General features: G+C 43.5%; 1 protein-coding gene across 8 annotated transcripts in view; it reads left to right on the top strand.

The window, feature by feature from the left end:
• Positions 1-25,766, top strand: part of LOC123746902 (uncharacterized) — a 53,318-nt gene that overhangs the window by 2,254 nt on the left and 25,298 nt on the right. Inside the window, exons 1-2 of one of the 8 annotated variants that reach the window (XM_069319666.1) lie at positions 13,928-13,951; positions 22,911-25,374. In XM_069319666.1, the coding sequence (XP_069175767.1) occupies positions 22,919-25,374 (2,456 nt within the window). In that variant the 5' untranslated portion in view covers positions 13,928-13,951; positions 22,911-22,918. Of the gene's footprint in view, positions 1-13,927; positions 13,952-15,208; positions 15,672-15,719; positions 15,788-16,566; positions 16,602-16,671; positions 16,780-17,369; positions 17,389-22,910; positions 25,375-25,766 lie in introns of those variants that run through there. The other 7 variants (XM_045728775.2, XM_045728776.2, XM_069319665.1 and 4 more) reach the window with 7 other exon arrangements.

Below are 25,766 nucleotides of genomic sequence, written 5' to 3'. Positions count from 1 at the left end.
AGAGCATTCAAATGGTTCTTTCATTAGGAAGGAGAGTATTTGTATTTGTTTTAAGGGGGAGAATAAAAAAAACACAGATGAGCGATGTGGGAACTAAGAAAATTAGCCTATAGATGCAGCCTATTCACCCTACGGTGACTGGTATTTGTTAAAGGTGACATTACAATGTTGAAAGCCGATTTAAGGCCCATTTTTCAACTAAAATAAGGTGCAGTTATACACTGTTTTTAGTCTTGTACCGTAATAAGTTGTCGGGAGTGTACGAGAACAAGATTTTTTTGAATTATGAGTGGTGTCAGGAGCCGAGACGAGTGTGGTGATGTAACAACAGTGAGCCGCAGCCTGATGCGGCAGAGTCAAGTTCATATGTGTAAATAATCATCAAGATGACAAACATGTGTGTGCTCCTCATGTACAACTAAAGCAGGAGTTTAGCGTTTTTACATTTATTGTTAGTAGATTGTATGTATGAGTTTTATTACATATAAAAATCGTAGTGATGAACTACAGTATATGTGTGAGTTACGACGTCCTTTGTAGAGGCTGTGGAACTGTTGTGTGTGCGACTTGTTTTCCAGACAGGGACGGATCTGCTATGAAACTAATGAAGCTTAACCTTCAAGGCCCCTATTCCCAAGGAGGGGGAGGGGGGAGGTCTAGAAGTGACTTTCGTCCATATTGCTGAAAATTTTTGGGTCTATCTTAAATTTTATCAAAATCTGAGACGTAGTGGAACATCGCAGCTGAAGATAACAATGGTTTTCCTGACATGATGCAAAGGGTCCCCCTCAAAACAGTTCACTCTTCAGGGACCCATAAATTGTAGGTCTGCTACTGCTTGTATGCTTGGGGTATAAGGGTATACTGATATGTCTGTTTAGCTAGAGGCATACTGTGAATGTCTGTTTAGCCAGGGGCATACTGTGACTAATATTTTTCAATATGTTACCTTTAACTGCTTGCAAGTATTGCTTCCCTAATAATTTGATAGACTGCTGATTTTAGAACTTTATCTTAGCCGGCAATTCAAATTGTTGTCTAGTAATGGCTCAGTTCAGTGGTGAAGAATTTTGCTGAACAAATTGATATAGGGAGCTGGTGGCTGAGCGGACAGAACACTGAACGCGTGATCCGGTGGTCCCGGGTTCGATCCCGGGCGCCGGCGAGAAACAATGGGCAGAGTTTCTTTGACCCTGATGCCCCTGTTACCTAGCAGTAAATAGGTACCTGGGAGTTAGTCAGCTGTCACGGGCTGCTTCCTGGGGGTGGAAGCCTGGTCGAGGATCGGGCCGCGGGGACACTAAGCCCCGAAATCATCTCAAGATAAGCTACAGGTTTACGTATATATATATATATATATATATATATATATATATATATATATATATATATATATATATATATATATATATATATATATATATATATATATATATTCTATATATTTAAACTTGTCCAATTTATATATAAATTGGACAAGTTTAGATTCAGAACAGACTTGAGTAAATGCTGGTTTCGAAATAAGGATGCTGATTTTGTGAACAAATTACTAAGCAATAGGCGACTTGGGATCGGCGGATTATTTCAAGCGAAGGTTAGACATTATATATCTTCATTTCTTCATATACAAGAAGATAAAATGGGTTGTACGACACATACGGTGTCGAGCAGTGAGTTTGGGTGGGTATAGATATAAGGCGTTTCGCCTGAGACAAGACACCGCTCCTGTGCCAGGTAAGTCTGCTACGGGCTCACCATAGCCAGTGCTACTGGGAACTTGTTCCGATTAGCTGAATCTATAACAACAACAACAACAACCTGAGACAAGAAGTTTTCTGCTTGAATTGTCACATTACCTCAGCCTCGTCCAGTCAAGGAAAATAACACGTGTTGGCTGCCGGCGACGAGAATAATAAACTGCAAGTGGCAACACCGAGGAGCTGCAGCGGAGTCTGCTTCTCAGAACTTTTTTGTCAAATAAGAAATGAAGGTCGGGATAAAAATATAGCCATAAATCAATGAAATTTTCTTGTCAGAGAAGGCTTGTGTGTCAGAAATGCAACTTTTATGTTGTGGTATAGTTGAGGTCTTGAACCCTAACACCGGGTGACCACTGAGCGCATAAATTTCCTCATTCAGCGCATAAATGTCATTATTGAGCGTATAAATTCCATCGCACACAAGACTAGGCTTGACCATATGCACATTATCGTCCCCCCAACACCATCCATCGTCATTAGCGTCGCTCTACACGCTCAGTGGCTCTACGACATCAAGAACAATTGGGTCTGTAGACGTAGATGGTGTAGTGTGAGATCAGGATAAGTCATCAGTGTGTCAGGGGGGCAGGCGAGGCAACATCTCTCTCTCTCCTGAGGTGCAATAAAACGCCACCTGACGTCTCCTCTTAACCTTCGCCACAGTAATATTTCAGTCTCCATCTTCCCGTATTATATATATATATATATATATATATATATATATATATATATATATATATATATATATATATATATATGTCGTACCTAATAGCCAGAACGTACTTCTCAGCCTACTATGCAAGGCCCGATTTGCCTAATAAGCCAAGTTTTCCTGAATTAATATATTTTCTCTAATTTTGTTCTTATGAAATGATAAAGCTACCCATTTCATTATGTATGAGGTCAATTTTTTTTTATTGGAGTTAAAATTAACGTAGATATATGACCGAACCTAACCAACCCTACCTAACCTTACCTAACCTATCTTTATAGGTTAGGTTAGGTTAGGTAGCCGAGAAAGTTGAGTTAGGTTAGGTTAGGTTGGTTAGGTAGTCGAAAAAACATTAATTCATGAAAACTTGGCTTATTAGGCAAATCGGGCCTTGAATAGTAGGCTGAGAAGTGCGTTCTGGCTACTAGGTACGACATATATATATATATATATATATATATATATATATATATATATATATATATATATATATATATATATATATATATATATATATATATATATATATATTGAATATGACCGAACCGAAAAGGCAAGATTAATAATTCTAAAACGAATTTTCTCAATATTTCTTATTTTTTTTCACTGTCGGTGGTGATAAAAAATATAAATTCTCCCAAATAAATTTTTTATTAATGGTCTGACGCCTCAACACGTTTCGTAATGGCTTATTACATTTTCAAAGACTTAATTAACATACAAATTCATCGAACTTATACACATTTTGGGTGAGGTGATATGGTACAAAAGTTTTGGGTGAGGTGAACAAACTTATGACAAACACAAGACAGAACACGAAACAATGAGTATTACTTGGATATGAGAACATAAGAATGGAAGTAACTGCAGAAGGCCTATTGGCCCATACTTCCTCTTGCTGCTTCCATATTGGTTCGGGGTTTGAAGTAGGTAGAATATAGATGTGCATTAGTTGGCTGTTGATTGCTGGTGTTGACTTTTTGATGTGTAGCGCTTCGCTGATGTCGAGCCGCCTGCTATTGCTGTACCTATCGATGATTTCTGTGTTGTTTGTTAAGATTTCTCTGGTGATGGTCTGGTTGTGAGAAGAGCTTATATGTTCCTTGATGGAGCCCTGTTGTTTATGCATTGTTAGTTGCGTGGAAAGAGACGTTGTTGTCTTGCCTATATACGGAGTTCTTTGGGGCTTACAGTCCCCAAGTGGGCATATAAAGGCATAGACGACGTTGGTCTCCTTTAAGGCATTCTGCTTGGTGACTGGGGAGTTTTTCATGAATAGATTGGCCGTTTTTTTGGTTTTATAATAAATTGTCAATTGTATTTTCTGATTTTTGTCTGTAGGGATAACGTTCCTATCAACAATATCTTTCAGGACCCTTTCCTCCGTTTTATGAGCCGTTGAAAAGAAGTTCCTGTAAAATAGTCTAATATGGGGTACAAGTGTTGTGTTGGTTGACTCTTCAGAGGTTGCATGGCGCTTCACCTTTCTGTATATGATGTCTTCAACGAGACCGTTAGAGAAGCCGTTGTTGACTAGGACCTGCCTTACCCTACAGAGTTCTTCATCGACTTGCTTCCAATATGAGCTGTGATTGAGAGCACGGTCGACCTAAGCGTTGGCAACACTCCTCTTGTACCTGTCTGGGCAGTCACTCTTTGCACTGAGGCACATTCCTATGTTGGTTTCCTTAGTGTAGACTGCAGTGTGGAAGCCTCCGCTCTTTGGAGGAGAGTAGATGGGGTCGCCATGGGTTCTCCCCTAGGTGTCCTGTTTGCGAACTTCTACATGGGTACTATCGAGCAGAGGGTCTTAGTTGACATGGGCTTGGATCCCGCCATATACTGCAGGTATGTTGACGGCATTTTTACACAGGTACCTGATGCCACATGTCTGCAGCAGCTAAAGGAGGCATTTGAGCGGTATTCTGTGTTGAGTTTCACTTACGAGATGGAGAGTAATGGGAAGCTGCCCTTTCTGGATGTAACAGTCACGGAAAAGAGCGGAGACTTCCACACTGCAGTGGAGACAAGAAAGGAGACTTTCGTATTAAATAATACACCCTTCTGAAGGTGTATTATTAAATATGAAAGTACTTGAGAAAATTCCTGTTTCAATTCTTCCTACGTGGTCAGACACTGTCATATATATATATATATATATATATATATATATATATATATATATATATATATATATATATATATATTATATATATATATATATATATATATACACACACACATACACACACACACACATACAACATTTTCCTTGCATAAACTCGCAAGTTTTCGCGCACCTTGTACGCCTTAACCGATCACACCAAACTCAGACCCTTAAAAGGAATGGAAATCTTGAGGTATTTACCCCAAATATCTCCACTCCCCAAGAGCACCAGAGAATAGTGTATGGTCAAATCACGTTTTTCATCAAGCAACTGCATTACAGGGAGAACCTCTGTCTCTATTCATGGCATTTTACTTGCATAAACTCACAAGATTTTGGTAAACACATAGACACCCTCCCTGCAGTAGACTTGAACCCAGAGAGCCAGCTGTTCGCGCAGCTTGACATAACTGGTACGCCTTAACTTATCTCACCAAACTCAGACTACTTAAAAACTGGAAATATGTGCAGTGAGCCAGAATTCGGCTAAAAAAATGACGCTCATGAGTCAAATTTCCGATATTTTGAAAACTGCAGGGGGGGGGGGGGTTTGGTCAAAAAATGACCCATCGCTGTTTTCAGTAATTGGCATATTTTCGGTATAAAAAGTCGTAATTGAAAACTGCAGAGAGCCGGAATTCGGTTAAAAAATGACGCTCATGAGTCAAATTTTCGATATTTCAGATATTTTGAAAACTGCAGGGGGGTTTGGGCAAAATATGGCCCATCGCCGTTCTCAGTATATGGCATATTTTCGGTATAAAAAGTCGTAATTGGAAACTGCAAATAGGTGCAGAGAGCCAGAATTCGGCTCAAAAAGGACGATCAGGAGTCAAATTTCCGATATTTCAGATATTTTGAAGACTGCAGGGGGGGTTTAGGCAAAATATGACCCATTGCCGATCTCAGTAATTGGCATATTTTCGGTATAAAAAGTCGTAATTGAAAACTGCAAATAGGTGCAGAGAGTCAGAATTCGGCTCAAAAATCACGCTTGGGAGTCCAATTTCCGACATTTCAGATATTTTTAAAACTGCAAGGGTGTTTGGGCAAAATATGACCCATCGCCGTTTTCAGTAATTGGCATATTTTCGTTATAAAAAGTCGTAATTTGAAAATGAAAATAGGTGCAGAAAGTCAGAATTCGGCTCAAAAATCACAATCAGGAGTCAAATTTCCAACATTTCAGATATTTTGAAAACTGCAGGGGGGTTTGGGCAAATTATGACCCATCGCCGCTTCCAGTACTTGGCATATTTTCGGTATAAAAAGTCGTAATTTGAAAATTAAAATAGGTGCAGAGAGTCAGAATTCTGCTCAAAAATAACAATCAGGAGTCAAATTTCCGACATTTCAGATATTTTGAAAACTGCAGGGGGGTTTTGCAAAATATGATCCATCGCTGCTTTCAGTAATTGGAATATTTTTGGTATAAAAAGTCGTAATTTGAAAATGAAAATAGGTGCAGAGATTCAGAATTCGGCTAAAAATCACGCTCATGAGTCAAATTTCCGAAATTTCAGATATTTTGAAAACTGCAGGGCAGGGGGGGGGGGCAAAATATGACCTATCGCCGTTTTCAGTAATTGGCATATTTTCGGTATAAAAAGTCATAATTTGAAAATGAAAATAGGTGCAGTGTCAGAATTCGGCTCAAGAATCACGCTCAGGAGTTAAATTTCCGACATTTCAGATATTTTGAAAACTGCAGGGGGGTTTTGCAAAATATGACCCATCGCTGCTTTCAGTAATTGGCATATTTTCGGTATAACAAGTCGTAATTTGAAAATGAAAATAGGTGCAGAGTGTCAGAATTCGGCTCAAAAATCACAATCAGGAGACAAATTTCCGACATTTCAGATATTTTGAAAACTGCAGGGGGGTTTGGGCAAAATATGACCCATTGCTGTTGTCAGTAATTGGAATATTTTCGGTATAAAAAGTCGTAATTTGAAAATGAAAATAGGTGCAGAGTGTCAGAATTCGGCTCAAGAATCACGCTCAGGAGTTAAATTTCCGACATTTCAGATATTTTGAAAACTGCAGGGGGGATTGGGCAATATATGACCCATCGCCATTTTCAGTAATTGGCATATTTTCGGTATAAAAAGTCATAATATGAAAATGAAAATAGGTGCAGAGAGTCAGAATTCGGCTCAAAAATCACAGCCAGGAGTCAAATTTCCGACATTTCAGATATTTTGAAAACTGCAGGGGGGTTTGGGCAAAATATGACCCATCGCCACTTTCAGTAATTGGCATATTTTCGGTATAAAAATTCGTAATTTAAAAATGAAAATAGGTGCAGAGAGTCAGAATTCGGCTCAAAAATCATTCAGGAGTCAAATTTCCGACATTTCAGATATTTTGAAAACTGTAAGGGGGGTTTGGGCAATATATGTCCCATCGCCGTTTTCAGTAATTGGCATATTTTCGGTATAAAAAGTCATGATTTGAAAATGAAAATAGGTGCAGAGAGTCAGAATTCGGCTCGAAAATCACGCTCAGTAGTCAAATTTCCGACATTTCAGATATTTTCAAAACTGCAGGGGGGTTTGGGCAAAATATGACCCATCGCCGCTTTCAGTAATTGGCATATTTTCGGTATAAAAAGTCATAATATGAAAATGAAAATAGGTGCAGAGAGTCAGAATTCGGCTCAAAAATCACAGCCAGGAGTCAAATTTCCGACATTTCAGATATTTTGAAAACTGCAGGGGGGTTTGGGCAAAATATGACCCATCGCCACTTTCAGTAATTGGCATATTTTCGGTATAAAAATTCGTAATTTAAAAATGAAAATAGGTGCAGAGAGTCAGAATTCGGCTGAAAAATCACAGTCAGGGGTCAAATTTCCGACATTTCAGATATTTTGAAAACTGCAGGGGGTGGAGGTTTGGGCAAAATATGACCTATCACCGTTTTCAGTAATTTTCATATTTTCGGTATAAAAAGTCGTAATTTTCTGTAGAAAACTCTACAGAACTTTTAGAACTCTGTAGGGTAAGGCAGGTCCTAGTCAACAACGGCTTCTCCTATGATTTCGTTGAAGACATCATAAGAAGTAAGGTGAAACGCCATGTAACCTCTGAATAGACAACTAACACAACTCCTGTACCCCCTATTTGACTATTTTACAGGAACTTCTTTTCCACAGCTCATAAAACGGAAGAAAGGGTCCTGAAAGATATTTTTAATAGGAACGTTATCCCTACAGACAAAAATCAGAAGATACAATTGACGATTTACTATAAAACCAAAAAAACGGCCAACCTACTCATGAGAAACTCTTCAGACACAAAGCAGAAGGCTTTAAAAGAGACCAAAGTCGTCTATGCCTTCAAATGCCCACTTGGGGACTGTAAGCCTCAAAGATCTCAGTATATAGGCAAGACAACAACATCTCTTTCCAGGCGATTAACGATGCATAAGCAACAGGGCTCCATTAAGGAACATATAATCTCTTCCCACAACCAGACCATCACCAGAGAAGTCTTAACAAAAAACACAGAAATCTTTGATAGATACAGCGATAGCAGGCGGCTTGATATCTGCAAGGCACTACACATCAAGAAGTCAACACCAGCAATCAACAGCCAATTAATGCACAACTATATTCTACCCACTTCAAGACTCCGCACCAATATAGAAGCATCAAGAAATATGGGCCAATAGGCCCTTTGCAGTTACTTCCATTCTTCCCTTTAAACTTACTCAATATTATACCCATTGTTTCGTGTTCTGTCTATTGTTTTCACCTCATCCAAAACTGTTGTATCATATCACCTCACCCAAATGCAGGTATATAAAATGAAAGCCATTTAAATTATAGCATAGTAGGACTCTGTTTAGTGTTTGGAGGTTATAGTTGTGTGTGTTTAAACAAAAGTCTTTGAAAATGTAATACGTTATTACGAAACGCGTTCAAGCGTCGCGTCAGACTAGAAATAAAAACGAATCTTGGAGAATTGATTTTTCAATCACCATCGACAGTAAAAAGAAATAGTGAGAAAATTCGTGTTAGAATTATTAATCTTACTTTTTCGGTCATATTTAACAACATATGTTTACAAGAAAGACTGCTACCAAAATATACTAATATATGTATGTATAATCTATTTATTTATTTATTTATATGTAAGAAGGTACATTGGGGGTTATGAGAGTACAGAGACTTGAAGTTTTACAATCTTGTAAAGCCACTATCACGCATTGCGTTTCAGGCATCAGAAACTGATGCTGGAAATATCTTCCAGCGACGGGCATCAGAATCTAATCAGAAAACTCTTGATCCCTGAAGGATTCGAACCCGGTTAGCCAGGACCTCAATGCTCTTCATGTCCAGTACTATAACCAATTAGCCACAGACTACAAACTTACTATAAATTCGTTTGACTTTTAACCCTCAATACCCGACACTCGTGACTATTTTGGACATCAAATCACTTCAGCAAGCTGGGGGCCCTATGAGCCATGTTGAATTTAACTCTACTGAATTCGTTGGGAGGTTCTGTAAGCTATGAACTGGAGTCCAAGTAGGACTTTTACAGTCTACCCGCCTACACTATGGCCCGCGGTTAATGGTGTTCACACCCTTAGGTCCCTCCTAAAGATCACGTGGCAGGTGTCGGGAAATCACGAGAACGCCGGGTCAAGTCACCCTATTGTCCTAAAATGATATTCTCATTGATATATCACGCCATTGTGATTTTATCTATCAATCTATCTATCTGTTACGACGTTTTAATTCATGTATTGTGACATTTACTAGCCTTGCCACCATTACTTGTGGTCACAACGGTGGTGCCGACCTCGCCAGAAGGTAAAACATGATAGCGACGAGAAGCGCAGTGTACGGTAAGGTTACCTTGAGGTGCTTCCGGGGCTTAACGTCCCCGCGGCCCGGTCGTCGACCAGGCCTCCAGCCCAGACAACCCACGCCCAGGGTAAGCCCAGACAACTTTCCGTAGTCTTCTCACTGGAGTAGGGTCTAAAACGCGAGAAACGTATGCACCTCAACGTCATTGCTATTTTATAAACAAGTCAAACCGAACTTAATCTAACGAAAATAAGAGATAACATTCTGTGTTTTATATATGGAATGCACGAGGTGTGTGCCGACTATGACGTCATAATGTTCCGGCCTGTAGCCCCTGTACAGGTTTTAGACCCTACTCCCACTTCCCCCAGCGGCCTCTTATCACTGTTATCGCCCATTTGGGTCAGTTTGTGGTGTGTATCGGCGCCCTTAACGCCTTCCTCGCCCTGAGTCAACACGCTCAGCCTGGCGGACTCGTCACACACAGGCAGCACCTCTCACAAAATTGCACCTCCACACACTACACAAACAATGGCTCTGGTTCCTGCTCGATGACTCTGATAAATGTCAAACTACTTATGTGGACACAAACTATTAAGGATAATTAGTGTGTTGTGGATCCTTACTGGCAAGGAGAACAGGAAGGAAGGAGTTATCAGGGAAAAGCGCCAAGGCAATACGACTGTATAGCACTGGGAAGGGGTCAGGATAAGGATATGGGATGGGAAGGGGGGGGGGGGGAACCCTGGAAACACAAACCGAAACTGTCTCCATTTTCCGCTTGTTACAACTTGTAATAAAGTTGTTACATCTTGGCTTAACGTGTTTATGACGTATTAGAACGTTGTTACAACTTGCTATATTGGTTGTTATAACTGGTTAGGAGGTGTTAAAACTTGTTCGAACGTTGTACTAACGTCGTAGTTTCGGTGTGTGTTTGGCGGGAAGGAATGGTGCCCAACCACTTGGACGGTCGGGGATTGAACGCCGACCTGCATGAGGCGAGACCGTCGCTCTACCGTCCTGTTCAAGTGGTTGAAGCCATGCAGGTTCATCCTATCCTGTCCAGCCAGCGAACTAACTGATTATTAAACAGGACCACGACAATCAACTAACACCCTGGTACCTATTTACTGCTAGGTGAACAGAGGTATTAGGATTGGTTTTGGTCTATCAACCTCGAGAGGGTTATTAAAGCCACACAATAACTTACTGACCAACCAATAATACTCTTTAGTACTTGCAGTACTTCAGGGTAGTGTAGCACAGTGGTCTACGTTCTCGGTCCTCAATCGAGGGATCCGGGTTCTATCCCCCGGGCAGGACAGAAACAGTTGAGCATATTTCCTTTCACCTGTTGCCTCTATTCACCTAGCAGTTAAATAGATACTCGAGAGTTAAGCAATTGGTGTGGATTGCATCCTTGGTAAGGTCAACTGACTTGAGGGGGGAAGGGTGGATCTTGATAAGCTTAAGTTCAAGTTTTCTGTCAATGATAAAGGGAATTATATACCACAATAAGCGCGATATATCTCTGATGTCGTAGCTCAGTCGATTAAGGCGCATCTGAGAACCTCTCGGACGTAGATTCGAACCCTCGTCACGGCCCTTGTGGATTTGTTCATCTTTCTGGTGTTAAGAAACATGGCCAAGCGTCTCCCTCTGCCCGGAAATCCAACCTGGGCCCAAGCGGTTGTGAGATGAGTTAAAGCCAGGCTTTAAGGTACTGGGCGTTTTATGTGTGTTTATGTTGGGGGAATATGATCCATAAGTCGGATGACGGCGGTGGGAAGGTGGTGGGTGGGCTGGCGCGTGTCACACCCCTGATCAACGGTTAGCCGCGGCCACACCCTTCCTCACCCTCCCCCCAACACCCCCCCTAACATACCCCCTATCACACACACTTCCCCCAACACCCCCAACACTCCCATAACCCCGTAACACATACCCTCCCCCCAAACACACACTCACGAGGCTGGCAAACATTAGAATGTCATTTAAAAACTTAAATCCAGGACTCTTTCAAGGCAATCTACAATATCACTGTTAGACCTATGCTGGAATATGTATAACATGCGGGAGGGACGCGCCACTCATGTGGTGGTAGTGAGGACAGGCTAGTGATGAAATTGTGAATTTATCTGAGGAGCACCATCTCTAGTGGCCTTATGAGGGGAAATGCACCTCCCGTTTTGCGCTTACGTTGCGATTAAGGAGATCCGAGTTCAAATGTTGTGTATTACCACTCACATTGTGCATTGCAAGAACGTGATCAAGTTGACGCCCTCGCTAAGATTGCAAGAAATGAAGACACTGTTAATAGTAATCTTGAACTACCAAATAGCTTACTTAAAAGTGTCATTAGACGAGAACTCTTAGATGATGTTGAAGAAAGTAGAATAGTGCAAATAGGAACTAGGAAATTCATTGTTTATCAAAGAAGTGTGTAGAGTGAGTGTGTAGGGAACTTGACCTACTGAAGAGGCAGTGGGAGGAGTGAGAATGGGACTTTAAACAAGAGCTGTCCTCATCCGCGACCTCACTCACATCTGGCGAACTGTCCCTTTCCTCTCTAACCTCATTATGGAGGTTGGTATATGTGTACATAGCTAGATGTGTGGGCAGGGACGAGCTTCAGCCCTTGGATTCACATTTCTAGTTGTCGATCAACAGATGCAATGACCCTTGATCCACTCACTTATGTTGCTTAAACTGTGGAGATCGATCAACTTCCTCCTCCAATGAATTAAATATAAAACCTTTAACACTCTTCCTGAGATTAATGAAAGTTAAAGTGTGTGGCACTGGAGGTGAAGAACTAAAATGGACTAGCATACGTGAAGGGGTCTTCACGTATGAAAATGTCTTGACTAAAATGAGTCAAGGAGTGAAATTGTCACTCCTGGAAGGCTCCAGAGGTCGGTCTTGGGAGCGTTATTCCTCGTGTTTAATACCAGTACCAAGATGGTTATATAAACAGCAATATATGCACCTTCGTACACCATGCAATAATGGTACGATATATGGAATTAAATCGGCAGTTGTAGAATTAAAATGTAGTGGTAACACCTAGAAGTCTGCTAATCTTATTGGATGATCCTTAGATATGCGGCTCTTCCAGCATGATATGATAATGATAGATGGAGCAACTGGTGTGAATTTTACTAGTTTACTGGAATTTGTTACTGTTCCCTTTAGGCTATTCATAGGCAATCCAAGATGGTAACCAATTCCCTCTTAATGGGAGGTGACCCTGGGGTTATGTGGCTACAACACCAGTAGGCGAGTGCTGGGGACATAATAGGGGGTGACCCTGGGGTTATGTAGCTACAACACCAGTAGGCGAGGACAAATGTTATGTCAGTGGATTGTAGACGAGAGGAGTGGGTGAGTCGACGTGCCTTTGTAAACTAATACTAAGTGATTTTCCTGAAGGCTGTGGGATTAGATCTCCTTACACAGAGAGCAACACAAGTCTTTCTTTACTTATCTGATCCTCTTTACGTCTTATTAGTGTATAAACGCCTCGGGTTCTTTATTTTATTGTTAATACGTTGATCGTATGAATGAATCAGTCTGTGACAGCGTGTGACACTGTGGCATAGTGCGTGACACTGTGGCATAGTGCGTGACACTGTGACATAGTGCGTGACACTGTGGCATAGTGCGTGACACTGTGGCATAGTGCGTGACACTGTGGCATAGTGCGTGACACTGTGGCATAGTGCGTGACACTGTGGCATAGTGCGTGACACTGTGACATACCACATGACACTGTAGGCCCAGTCTGTGACCAGGTCTCCTGGTTGATGATCTGATTAACCAGGCTATTAGACGACGGTGATTGCATTCTGATATATGAATCACAGCCCAGTTGGACAGGTACCAACGAACCCGTCCTCAGACCAAGTCCATTCCATCCAGCGGTCGACCCTAAAGACGCATTCATCAATTGTAATATGCTATTCATTCAAAATAGGAATTTTCTCAAATATAAATTAATATTGTTATATTAGCATATTGTGCATATTTATGAATTGGTTAGGTTAGGCGTTTAGGTTCTGTTGGCAACTATTGTATTTGTATTATTGTATTCACGTGGGTGAAGCATTTACAGCGTTGTGGTTCGAATAAAAGTCGTCAGTGAAGCACTTGTTCGAGAAGTTATTTTATATTTTATTTTTATATATACAAAAGTTCTTACATTCTTGTACAGCCACTAGCATGCATAGTGTTTCGGGCAGGTCCTTAATCCTAATTTTACCCTGGAATACGACCCGCCAAATCGTTTAACAATCAGGTACCCATTCACAGCTGGGTGAACAGAGGCTACAGTTAAGGATTTACAGTTAGTCAATCCTCCCTGGCCAGGATACGAACCCAGGCCAAAGCAAAGCGAAGCTCGCTCGAAGCAAAGCTCGCGAAGCGCTGGGCGAGTGTTTTACCACTGCGCCACAGGGACCACAGGGAGAAGTGTTCGAACGTCATCAGTTGTGAGTCGTGTGTAAGCCGTTTTTCATTCATAAACAGTGTGGTTAGCAGGTGCATGGAATGGACTTTACACCTTTATCTATGGTGACGGGCTGTACTAACTAGACCATTGAGGGGTTGATAGAACCTCGACCACCAGTACTACCAGACCTGCATGAAATTTGGCGGGAACCATCCAGTACCACACTCCAAGCTGTTGTTATGTAAATGAGTAGAGTACAATGGTTACTTAATGGGTACAGTTTTTTCTATTTTATCGTCATTATTTATACGCACCGTTTCTGGCATCACACCAAGAAATAATATGGCATGAAAGAGGTGAATATACACTTGAGAGGTATATATGCTGTGTGTCACTAATTATTCTGAGGCGAATTAACGAGTTTGCGAATCACCTCTTACGCAATTCTTAAGTGCATCAATTTGAATAAGGGAAGGCCTATGTCTGATTTTAGAATTAGGGTAGCAGAGGCTGCCATTTTTGTAAACCTTCCGTAAAACATGATAAGAAAATGAGAATAAATTGCAGAAGGCCTATTGACCCCTACCTTGAGGGGGGGGGGGGTTCGGAGCTTAGCTTCCCCGCGGCCCGGTCGTCGACCAGGCCTCATGGTCGACGCCTCCCTACGAGGCAGTTCCTGCGTATATCCACCCAAACTCATGCGTATGTTCAACCTTTACTTGAAACAAGTTCTGGTAAATTGCGTTTTGTTTACTCTGTAAGCAAATTAGTTGAACAAATTGATGTATGGATTAACGGTGTTTGCAGGGGGGCGTGGGGTCACGGGGGGCGGCGGGGGATCACGGGGGGCGGCGGGGGGCGTCAGGGGTCATGAGGGAAGGAAGGTGATGGGCGTCAGAGATCATGAAGCAGTGGATGAGGGGGCGTCAGGGGGGTCACGAGGGGCGGGGTGAGGGACGTCGAGGATCACGGGGGTGCTGTGAGGGGCCGCGGGGATGTGTGGGGCGTCATGGGTCATGGCGAGAGGGGTGAAGATTGACGGAGATCACAAAGGCGAAGGCCAGCATATGGGGACGTCTGGGCCGGTAGGGGGGAGGCGGTCACCGGGAGGGGTAAGAGAGGGGGGAATCGGCGGTAGACACACACACACACACACACACACACACACACACACACACACACACACACACACACACACACACACACACACACACACACACACACACACACACTCCACAGGCTCTATAATATACGCCCCCACCCACGCTCCCGGAACTGCGCCCGCTACTCCGTCAGACGCGGGCACCGCGCTCACTACACCATCTGCTTCCACGGAAACCACCGCGCCTCTTGGCACGCTGGTGGCGGCTCATCTGTCACCCCATCAGTGGACGGTGCCCCCCCCCCCAGAACCCAATAACTCACCTGTGTCCTAAAAAAATTCGTCAAAACGGAACTAACATAACGCGTGACATCTCGTCTCTGTTGCCCACCGAATCATAATTATGTTCACCAGATTTATGTTCTGTAAACAGAACAGTCTATTAAGACCATAAATTAGTGCACTGGTAAATTAATGTTTGAAGCACTGTTCACCCGTGATCACACCCACGACTGGTCTAGCTTGCTTGACATTTCCGGGAAAATGAAAATAATAGGTTGTAGCTGACGGTGAAGCGACAGTGAAGGTGACAACGACGCCGTCACCTTCCTACCGGAGACAACATTATTTTCGTCTCGTTTGGCAACTACAGATAAAGGTGAGTTGCTATTGGTGCATTAAAACTTGTGAGAGAGGCAGTATGTTTGGTCAGACTTGTGAGATAGGCAGTATGTTGGGTCGGACTGGCGTGAGGCAGTATGCTGAGCTAGACTGGTAAGAGAGAGGCAGTATGCTGGGCCGGACTGGTGTGAGGCAGTATGCTGAGCTAGACTGGTAAGAGAGGCAGTATGTTGGGCCGGACTGGCGTGAGGCAGTATGCTGAGCTAGACTGGTAAGAGAGACAGTATGTTGGGCCGGACTGGTGTGAGGCAGTATGCTGAGCTAGACTGGTAAGAGAGGCAGTATGTTGGGCCGGACTGGCGTGAGGCAGTATGCTGAGCTAGACTGGTAAGAGAGACAGTATGTTGGGCCGGACTGGTGTGAGGCAGTATGTTGAGCTAGACTGGTAAGAGAGACAGTATGTTGGGCCGGACTGGTGTGAGGCAGTATGCTGAGCTAGACTGGTAAGAGAGACAGTATGTTGGGCCGGACTGGCGTTAGGCAGTATGCTGAGCTAGACTGGTAAGAGAGGCAGTATGTTGGGCCGGACTGGCGTTAGGCAGTATGCTGAGCTAGACTGGTAAGAGAGACAGTATGTTGGGCCGGACTGGTGTGAGGCAGTATGCTGAGCTAGACTGGTAAGAGAGACAGTATGTTGGGCCGGACTGGTGTGAGGCAGTATGCTGAGCTAGACTGGTAAGAGAGGCAGTATGTTGGGCCGGACTGGTGTGAGGCAGTATGCTGAGCTAGACTGGTAAGAGAGGCAGTATGTTGGGCCGGACTGGCGTTAGGCAGTATGCTGAGCTAGACTGGTAAGAGAGGCAGTATGTTGGGCCGGACTGGCGTTAGGCAGTATGCTGAGCTAGACTGGTAAGAGAGACAGTATGTTGGGCCGGACTGGCGTGAGGCAGTATGCTGAGCTAGACTGGTAAGAGAGACAGTATGTTGGGCCGGACTGGCGTTAGGCAGTATGCTGAGCTAGACTGGTAAGAGAGACAGTATGTTGGGCCGGACTGGTGTGAGGCAGTATGCTGAGCTAGACTGGTAAGAGAGAGAGGTAGTATGTTGGGCCGGACTGGCGTTAGGCAGTATGCTGAGCTAGACTGGTAAGAGAGAGGTAGTATGCTGGGCCGGACTGGTGTCAGGCAGTATGCTGGGCCGGACTGGTGTGAGAGTCAGTATGTTAGGCCGGACTGGTTCAGGGATTGTGCCAAGGGTTCCTCTCTTATGGCCATATTGGCCCTCCAGAGGTTGATAGACCTTGACCTACACCAAACCAGGTTCCTCCCTCCCTTGTACCGTGATGGCGTCTCAGTACACCATAAACGGATCGATCAATATTTTAAAATAATTTTCATTGACTAAAAATCAATGCAAGAATAAAAATACTTTCAAATATAACATTTAAAATTATTAGTAATTGAAATTGGTCCGTGTTAAAATCAGGATTTTTATCCGTATTAAATTTATTAAAAACATGGTCGCATAAAATGATGGCGAGTATGGGAGTCCGGGTTGGTTGACCCTGAGTGGCACTGGTGGCACTCTGGCGGCACTTGTTAAAGGAATCACAGTACCCAGCTGCATGAAGAGTGCCTCGACTGATTACTAAGATAACAACTGATTACCCACTTAGAGCTATCATGATCTGCAACAGCTGATAGGTCGGTTAAATCCGACCGATCACTGGCCACCTTGAGACGACGACTTGACAGGTTTCTTGGTTATAATTCATTATAATTAACGTCGTTGAACAAATCCACAAGGGCCGTGAAGAGGGTTCGAACCTACGTCCGACGTCATCACGGCCCTTGTGGATTTGTTCATTTGATGCATCACGCTATTGTGGTTTCTGTGTGTAATTATCGTCAATATTAGAGCGCGGCAATACTGACGTTTTATATACATCAAACTTGGTAGATTGTTTGGATTTGTACATTTCTTAGTTGGGCAAACCAATTTAATGAACCACAGAGAGGTAAGAAAAAAGTTTTCAGTGTCAGAATAATTAACAAATAGAATGCGCTCAGAAGCGAGATGGTGGAAGCAGATTCCATAATTTCAAATGTAGATTCAAAAGAGCCTAATAAACTCAGGAACCTGTACACCAGTTGATTGATGGTTGACAGACGGGACCAGAGAGCCGAGGCTCAACCCGTGCAAGCACAAGTAGGTGAGTACATACTGAGAATAAGTCTGACTTATCCATCTGGAGCTATCAACACCGTGAGGACACCGGGGCCACCACAACGGCCGCGTGGCTCTCTTTGTTTACACTGTTATGTAGTCATGGAGAGACTGCCTCCGCTCCTCCCACGACTCACTCTAACTCTAACACACTCTTGTTAACACTCGTACTCCTACTAGCACATTAGATGCTGTAGTAGTGAATAAGATGGATCTATAAATCCATCAATGTTTGTATCACACCTTGTATGTATGTACTTTACCTGAATAAACATTTGAATTTGAATTTTGAATTTGAATTTTGAATTTGAATTTTGAATTTGAATTTTGAATTTGAATTTTGAATTTGAATTTTGAATTTGAATTTTGAATTTGAATTTTGAATTTGAATTTTGAATTTGAATTTTGAATTTGAATTTTGAATTTGAATTTTGAATTTGAATTTTGAATTTGAATTTTGAATTTTGAATTTGAATTTGAAGCAAAACAACACCTGGCGGAAATAGGCACAATACGAGCAGTAGGGCCAGACGTCATACCGCCAAGCTGTTGAAGGAGTCCGCACGGGGAAAAAAATGGCAAATGTATTCTCAGTATTAAAATGAGGGAATAGGATGAGAATAAACTTTGTACTGGAAGGGCAACGTGGATTTAGAAAGGAAAGTCTTGCGTGATATAGAGTTCTATGACATGGTCATCAGAAACGGCAGGAAGAGGAAATCTGGGTAGACTGCATCTTCCTAGATTTCTCAAAGCATACGATCCTGTACCTCATGAAAGACTGTTGTTCACAATAGAGACACGTTGGTATAACTGGAAAAACTTTGAAAATTTTAAGCAAGTGGCAGATGGACAGAAAACAAAGGAACACATTCAGAGTGGAAATGGTAATCTGGAAGAATGTGACAAGTGTGCTCCTCAAGGATCAGTCTTGGGACCATTACTGCTCTTAATCTGTGAATGACCTGCCAGAGAAAGTTGAGCTCATATAGGTCAATGATTGCAGATGATGAGCAACTAATAAAGTAAAAATTGAGAAGGATTGCAGGAAATTGAAAGAAGTCCTTGACAAATTCCAGGAATGGGCAGACAAATGGCTTTTAGAATTTAATCCCTTACAAGTGTAAGGTAAAAAAGATTAGAAAGAGAGATAGAAGGTAACTACAGGAATAAAAAAAGATAACACATATTTATTTGATTTAATTCCATTTATAACACCAGTGTTAGTGTGTTACCAGTGTTACGAGAGTGTTACCAGAATTTACCTGAGGGCCACCGTCACTCTCTACTGGCAAACAATAGCACGGCACTTAATAACTTAAATATCTACTCTTTTAAGACAATCTATACAGCATATTTGAAGCCAGTACTAGAGTACACAGCACCGGCATGGAATCACCTCCTCTTCAAACACAAATCTAAACTTGAAAAACTACAGAAGTTACAAGAAGACTAGTGCCTGAACTGAAAAGGCTAAATTTCCAGGAGAGGTTAAGGGACCTCATACTTACAGCTCTAGAGGAGAGAATGGAGGGGATATGACCACTACATGCAAGACATTGAGGATCTAGCCAAGTTGGACAGGGACAGCCTCTTTAAAGTAAAATAACATGGGAGGGACAAGATAAAAGGTGTAAGCTGGAAGTACAAATGAGTCTAAAATGAAAGTAAGGAAGTACTCGTACCCTGTATGAGTGGTCTACAAGTACAATGCCCTGAAAAAAGAAGTTGTGGAAACCATCTCCTTCCTCAATTTTAAGGGAAGATATGAGAGAGAAAGGAAAGTCAGGAAATTTCAAATAAAATGCAACAGGTACAACATGACTAATATAGGCGAGGTTTAAAGAGCTAGACTTTACTTCCTTTTAGTCAGTGTTAGGTAAGCTCGGTACTCCGGCACTCTCCCCTCCGTCTGGGCCATGAGGTCTTTACAGGGCCATGAGTGCGAGCCAGGCGAGCTACAGCTGTGTGTGTTGTGGCGGGCCTTGAGTGCCCGGGGGCTGGAGGACATTATCTGATGCCATAAAGCTGGGAGGAAATATTACAGGAAATGTAGTCACCGAGAGCCTAGGGTGATGAGGCCAGCAGCGTTGCTAATGGCCACTCGTGTTCGGTGTTGGCGTGTAGGCTGGGAGGGGAAGGATGGCAGGCAGGCAGGCAGGCAGGCGGACGGGCGGGTGAGCAAGCGGATTGGGCAGGCAGGCAGGCAGGCAGGCAGACGAGCAGTCATTCAGTCTGGCGGACAAGGAGGGAGGGCGTTAAGAAGGGTGACACTGATACACCATGTAACAATTTATTTTTTGTTCTTGGGTAGCAAGTGTTATTTTCTGATTGTCTATGCCTCCAAAGCATGGAAAAGTATTCCCCTTAAACTTTACTTTGACCTCTGCCTAAGACGGCTTAGGGAAGACGTCTTAAATGCACCGAAAGGCTAAGATGTGAGAGAGAAGGATGAGATAAAGAGAGGGGGGATTAAAGAATGACAGAGCGAGTGAGGGAGAGATGAGGGATAAGGGGTTGGAAAAAGGATGTATGAGTTACAGTGCGATAGTGTTTACTAATGAGATTGATAATCTTGAACATGCAGACGAGGAGTGTCAGAGGGTTGTAAACATGTGTCTGAATGAATATACTCATGTTCATGTTTGAGGGAGCGCTGACTGAATGACCATGTCTAGAGTTGCTATACTAACTTGAAAATACAACAATGTAATACTTGTAAACTTGCATACGTAATAAAATAGGATGCTGTATATGTTGTATCTCATTCATAAACCAAAGCTAAAAACTAATTCCCCTCCTCTACAAAGGGGTGTAAAAGTGCGCTGTGCCAGATGCTCCGTCCTTGTCTGCTAACTCTGACGAAATTGATGAGCTTTCAGTACGGACTCTGCCGTAAACTCTGGCATCCTCTCTGGTACTTTCCCCGCCACCTTACTTGTATCTGCTTGTGGCTGAAGACTTATTCCCACCACCATTTTGTCCCGTATATCCTTCTATTTTAGATATGCATTTACCTCAATATTGAAATAATACTGATTCTATGCACATTTACCAGGCACAAAGTTAGCTAAAATATATAAATAAAAGTTAAGAGATCATCATTTAAAAAGATAAAGACAACTTTATCAAGGTGTATTATTAGACGGAACAACGTACTTGCAGAAGACGAAATAATGCAACCCGCCATAAGTCTGTGTTCATTCCATGAGCGGCCAACCCCAAAGACGCAGTCATCAATTTTAATATGCTGTTCAATAAAAATACATATTTAGTCAAATATAAATTAATATTATATACTCGCATATTGTGCATATTTGACTGTAGATTAGGTTAAGTTGTGTGTTTGGGTTCTGTTGGAAATTATCTGTATTTGTAGGACTTGAGTGAACCATTTGCAGAGATGCGACTCGAACAGAGGTGGTCATCGAAGCACTTGTTCTAGAATAGTTCGAACGTCATCAGTTGTGAGTCGTGTATCAGCTCGTCCTCTAAACAAAGCAACCCGCCCTTCAAACAAAGACCGAAAGTTCATTCCATGCACTCGCCAAACACCCTGTTTGTGAATGAAAAACTGTTTACACACGACTCACAACTGATGACGTCCGAACACTTCCGGAACAAGTGCTTCGCTGACGACATTGTTTGAAATACAACGCTGTAAAAGCTTCACCCACGTACTACAAATACAAATAATCGGCAACAGAACCTAAACACCTAACCTAACTATTATTATATATACATATAATAATAATGATGATGTTTTCTTATACGAAAACGTATAGGTTATACTACTTTTTTACATATTGATTTTTGTCGAGGCTGCTAATTAATTAACGACAGCATTTCGGGCAAATATAACGATGCATATTTAAGTACCTCTTTCAATAGTAACTCGGGGAAATTGCTCTTCTTCCTTTGAAGTCAAGCCATAACTTCAAAAATGAAGTTTCTCTTACAATATATACTTCCTTTGACAACGGCTCCCGCAAAGACGTATATGGCTCCGCCTCTCACAACTTAACCAGCGTTAACAATGTATTAATTTAGGATATTGTAAACAACATGAGATTAGATAAACACGTGAAGATAGATCAGAACTTCGTCCATATCACTTGTCCCTCAGTTTTGAACGAAGTGGGGTCTAAAAACCTTAGAAAAGTGTAAGTACGTCCTTAGCTACGCTATGCTTGTCTAAGCTTGATCAACCCTCAAGGTGCATTGATAAATTTTAACGTAGTGGAAAAACTATATTTTGCTTAAATATAAATCAATACTTATCGGCTGATTATTTATAACGACAACGGTTAGTTAGCTGCTAGTCCATGAGACGTTTTATTTCGATGCTTCAAATCCATAGAAGAAAATGAATGCATATGAATGGGAGGAACTAAAGTAGAGTGAGAGGCGGGCAACGCTGGTCTCTGGAGAAGTGTTGGCGGAGGAGAGTGAGGCGGCCATGACCCTCTCCAAGAGAAAATAAACATGAACTTTTATTGTATAGGTTTAGATAAGCGTAATGTGTTATCTGTGAGTTTGTGATAAGGAAGGTGGAGGTCGTCAGCTGGAACACCTCTGAAACACACGATCACTGCAACAAACCCGTGCATCACGACCCCTGAAACACGTTGCCTACAACACTTAATATGTGACATCTCTACAACTTATAATTTACAGCATGACCTGTGCAATGCGTTCTTTGCAACACAACGTGTGGAAACACAGCCAATACATTACATTATATGGTGAAAGGGCTGCTAAACTTACTTGAAGTATTAGTATCGAAAACGGGTTTAGTGTTTGGATACCATATCATATAGAGCAGACAGAACATATAGATATTTGTATTTACTGATTTTGTTAATTTAACTATATGTTTATATATGGGTACCATCTCTGGTGCAATTGTACTGACCCATAGCTTCACAGAAGAGAATAAAGAGCAGTCATAAGACTATGTTTTATGTGGATTATGCACATTAGCACATGAATTTGAATATAAATGGCTCTGTGATAGGAAAACTTAATGACGCGTTGTATATGTCCCCAGATTACGGCATGGTAGAGCCTGCTGGAGCAATGGCGATGTTTGTCCTACGGCTCGCGGGGCTCCTGTCGCTCGAGAATGCCCTCAAAGAACAGGAAGCCAACCTCACCCACGCACACCTCAACCTCACCGGTATGGGCTTCACTCCTGATACCTCCAACTTCACCTGGTCCTCCACCCAGTACCTGTCCCATGTCAGCCCTCTCACTACCTCGAACCCTCGGACGGGCGAGGTAGCAGCTCCCACCACTTTGAACCCTTGGGCGGGCGAGGTAGCATCTCCCACCACCGCGAACCCTCGGGCGGGCGCGGTAGCGTCTCCCACCACCTCGAACCCTTGGACGGGCGAGGTAGCATCTCCCACCACCGCGAACCCTCGGGCGGGCGAGGTAGCATCTCCCACTACCGCGAACCCTCGGACGGGCGAGGTAGCAGCTCCCACCACTTTGAACCCTTGGGCGGGCGAGGTAGCATCTCCCACCACCGCGAACCCTCGGGCGGGCGCGGTAGCGTCTCCCACCACCTCGAACCCTTGGACGGGCGAGGTAGCATCTCCCACCACCGCGAACCCTCGGGCGGGCGAGGTAGCATCTCCCACTACCGCGAACCCTCGGGCAGGCGAGGTAGCGTCTCCCACCACCTCGAACCCTCGGGCGGGCGAGGTAGCATCTCCCACCACCGCGAACCCTCGGGCGGGCGAGGTAGCGTCTCCCACCACCTCGAACCCTTGGACGGGCGATGTAGCGTCTCCCACCACCGCGAACCCTCGGGCAGGCGAGGTATCATCTCCCACCACCTCGAACCCTCGGACGGGCGAGGCAACAGCTCCTGTAACACCATCATACCCTGCCACCACATCATCTACTTCAGTAGGTAATTTACCACGGTCCGCACCAACTCTGACTTCACACTCCACTATCGATAGTTTTATATTGCCTAGAATAAATGAACTTCCAGTTAACCATTCCCAAGTGTTAGCCAGCGTTACCAGCTATATTGGAAATGCGCATTCAAGTACTGACAAAAATTCGTTGCCAGATGAAAGTGACAACACAAATTTTAAAATGGCAAACGATTCGATAGAAATGTTACCTAGAGCTAGTCCTCTGTCTGATGTTCGAGATAACGTTAATGGCAACGATGATCATGGTCCTCACTCTCTACACAATGCTGCTTCACAAATTAAACAAGGAAAAGAAGAACCGGAAAGACTAGATCATCGTGAACTTATTGTACAAAAGGTACACGGTGGAGTTACAGGCGATGGTGACGAAGGATCTGGTGAGGATCACGAAGAAAGACTGACACCAGGGCGAGGCTTGGAGCCACAAGGGAGAGGCACGGAGGCACAAGGGAGAGACACGGAGCCACAAGAGAAAGGCACGGAACCACAAGAAAAAATCGCGGAGCCACAAGAAAAAGTCGCGGAGCCACAAGGGCGAGGCACGGAGTCACAAGGGCGAGGCACGGAGTCACAAGGGAGAGGCACGGAGTCACAAGGGCGAGGCACGGAGTCTCAAGGGCGAGGCACGGAGTCACAAGGGCGAGGCACGGAGTCACAAGGGCGAGGCACGGAGTCACAAAGGAGAGGCACGGAGTCACGAGGGCGAAGCACGGAGTCACAAAAACGAGGCACGGAGTCACAAAGAAGAGGCACGGAGTCACAAGGGCGAGGCACGGAGTCACAAAGGAGAGGCACGAAGGTCCCAGCTGTCGTAAGAACACGCATAAGAAAAGGAAAAGGAAAAACCCGAAACAAGACTGTATCTTCCAATCCGGGACGAGGTGAATCCCTTCCTGTGGACGTGGGGACAGGAAGTCATATCGACCCCTCTACAACCCCCCCAACTCTGGCGGCACCCATATCGTCCCCACGATCACGCCTGCGTCTCGAGGCTTTGGTTGAGGATGACGACGTGTCGGCCCTGATCGATGCTCCCAGGTTGGTTGATCTTGAGGCACCATCTGAAGGATTTGTGGAAAGTAGCTTTGAGTATTACGACTTTGGGTCTCAAAAACAGTTAGTCACAGCGAAACCAACACTGTCTTCCCTGAGTTTAGTTAGTGCTGTACCAGTCAGACCTCCTTCCAGACCTCCAGAGCCTCGGAGGGAACACAGGGTGATAAAGCCCGCTCCTGCCAGACCAAGGAAAGTGCCCCCAGCGAGACCCATTCCTCCAGTGCGCCCCCAGCAGCCCGTGGCGAGGAATAACCCATATCCGTATGGGCCTAAACTGCTTCCTGGACCGTTTGCTCCTCTCACGTCCAATCTGCCACCTGTCAGAGAGAACAGCGAGGAGCGGGTCGCCACGGAGTATAATTATGAAGAGGATCTCGATTACTACTACGACCCCGGGAATAATGAGGAGTCTAGGTATGAGGTACAGACCAAAGAGCCGTCTGTCTTGTTCGTCTTCGACAAGCCTGGCTACTCCCCTGAGGCCCCCACCACCATGGGCCCTCCCACGTAAGTTTACCCTCAATTACTACATATTTTATTTGCATGCAGGTTTAGTTGCTAACTAATTTTAGTTCATTTTTGGTGTGGTTTTAGCCAAAATACACTTCATATTATACAGTGTTCTCTGTCATATATCATGTGTGTACTTACCTATTTGTATTCTTCTATAAGAGTTCCGGTAATGCAGTCGGGTTCGTTCTCGACGCACAATCGAGAATTCCGGGTTCGAATCCCTGGCGGGACAAAAATGGTTGGGCACATTTCCTTTCACTAATGTCTCTGTTCACCTAGAAGTGAGTAGGTACTCAGGAATTAGTCAGCTTGTTGTGCGTTATTGTTATTTTAGATTCAGCTACTGGGAATAGAATGTTCCAAATAGCACGGGCTATGGTGAGCCC

This window comes from Procambarus clarkii, chromosome 93 (assembly GCF_040958095.1).
Source record: "Procambarus clarkii isolate CNS0578487 chromosome 93, FALCON_Pclarkii_2.0, whole genome shotgun sequence".
NCBI lineage: Eukaryota > Metazoa > Arthropoda > Malacostraca > Decapoda > Cambaridae > Procambarus > Procambarus clarkii.
The sequence above is the reverse complement of the archived record's forward strand: the minus strand, read 5'-3'. Positions and strand labels throughout refer to the sequence as shown.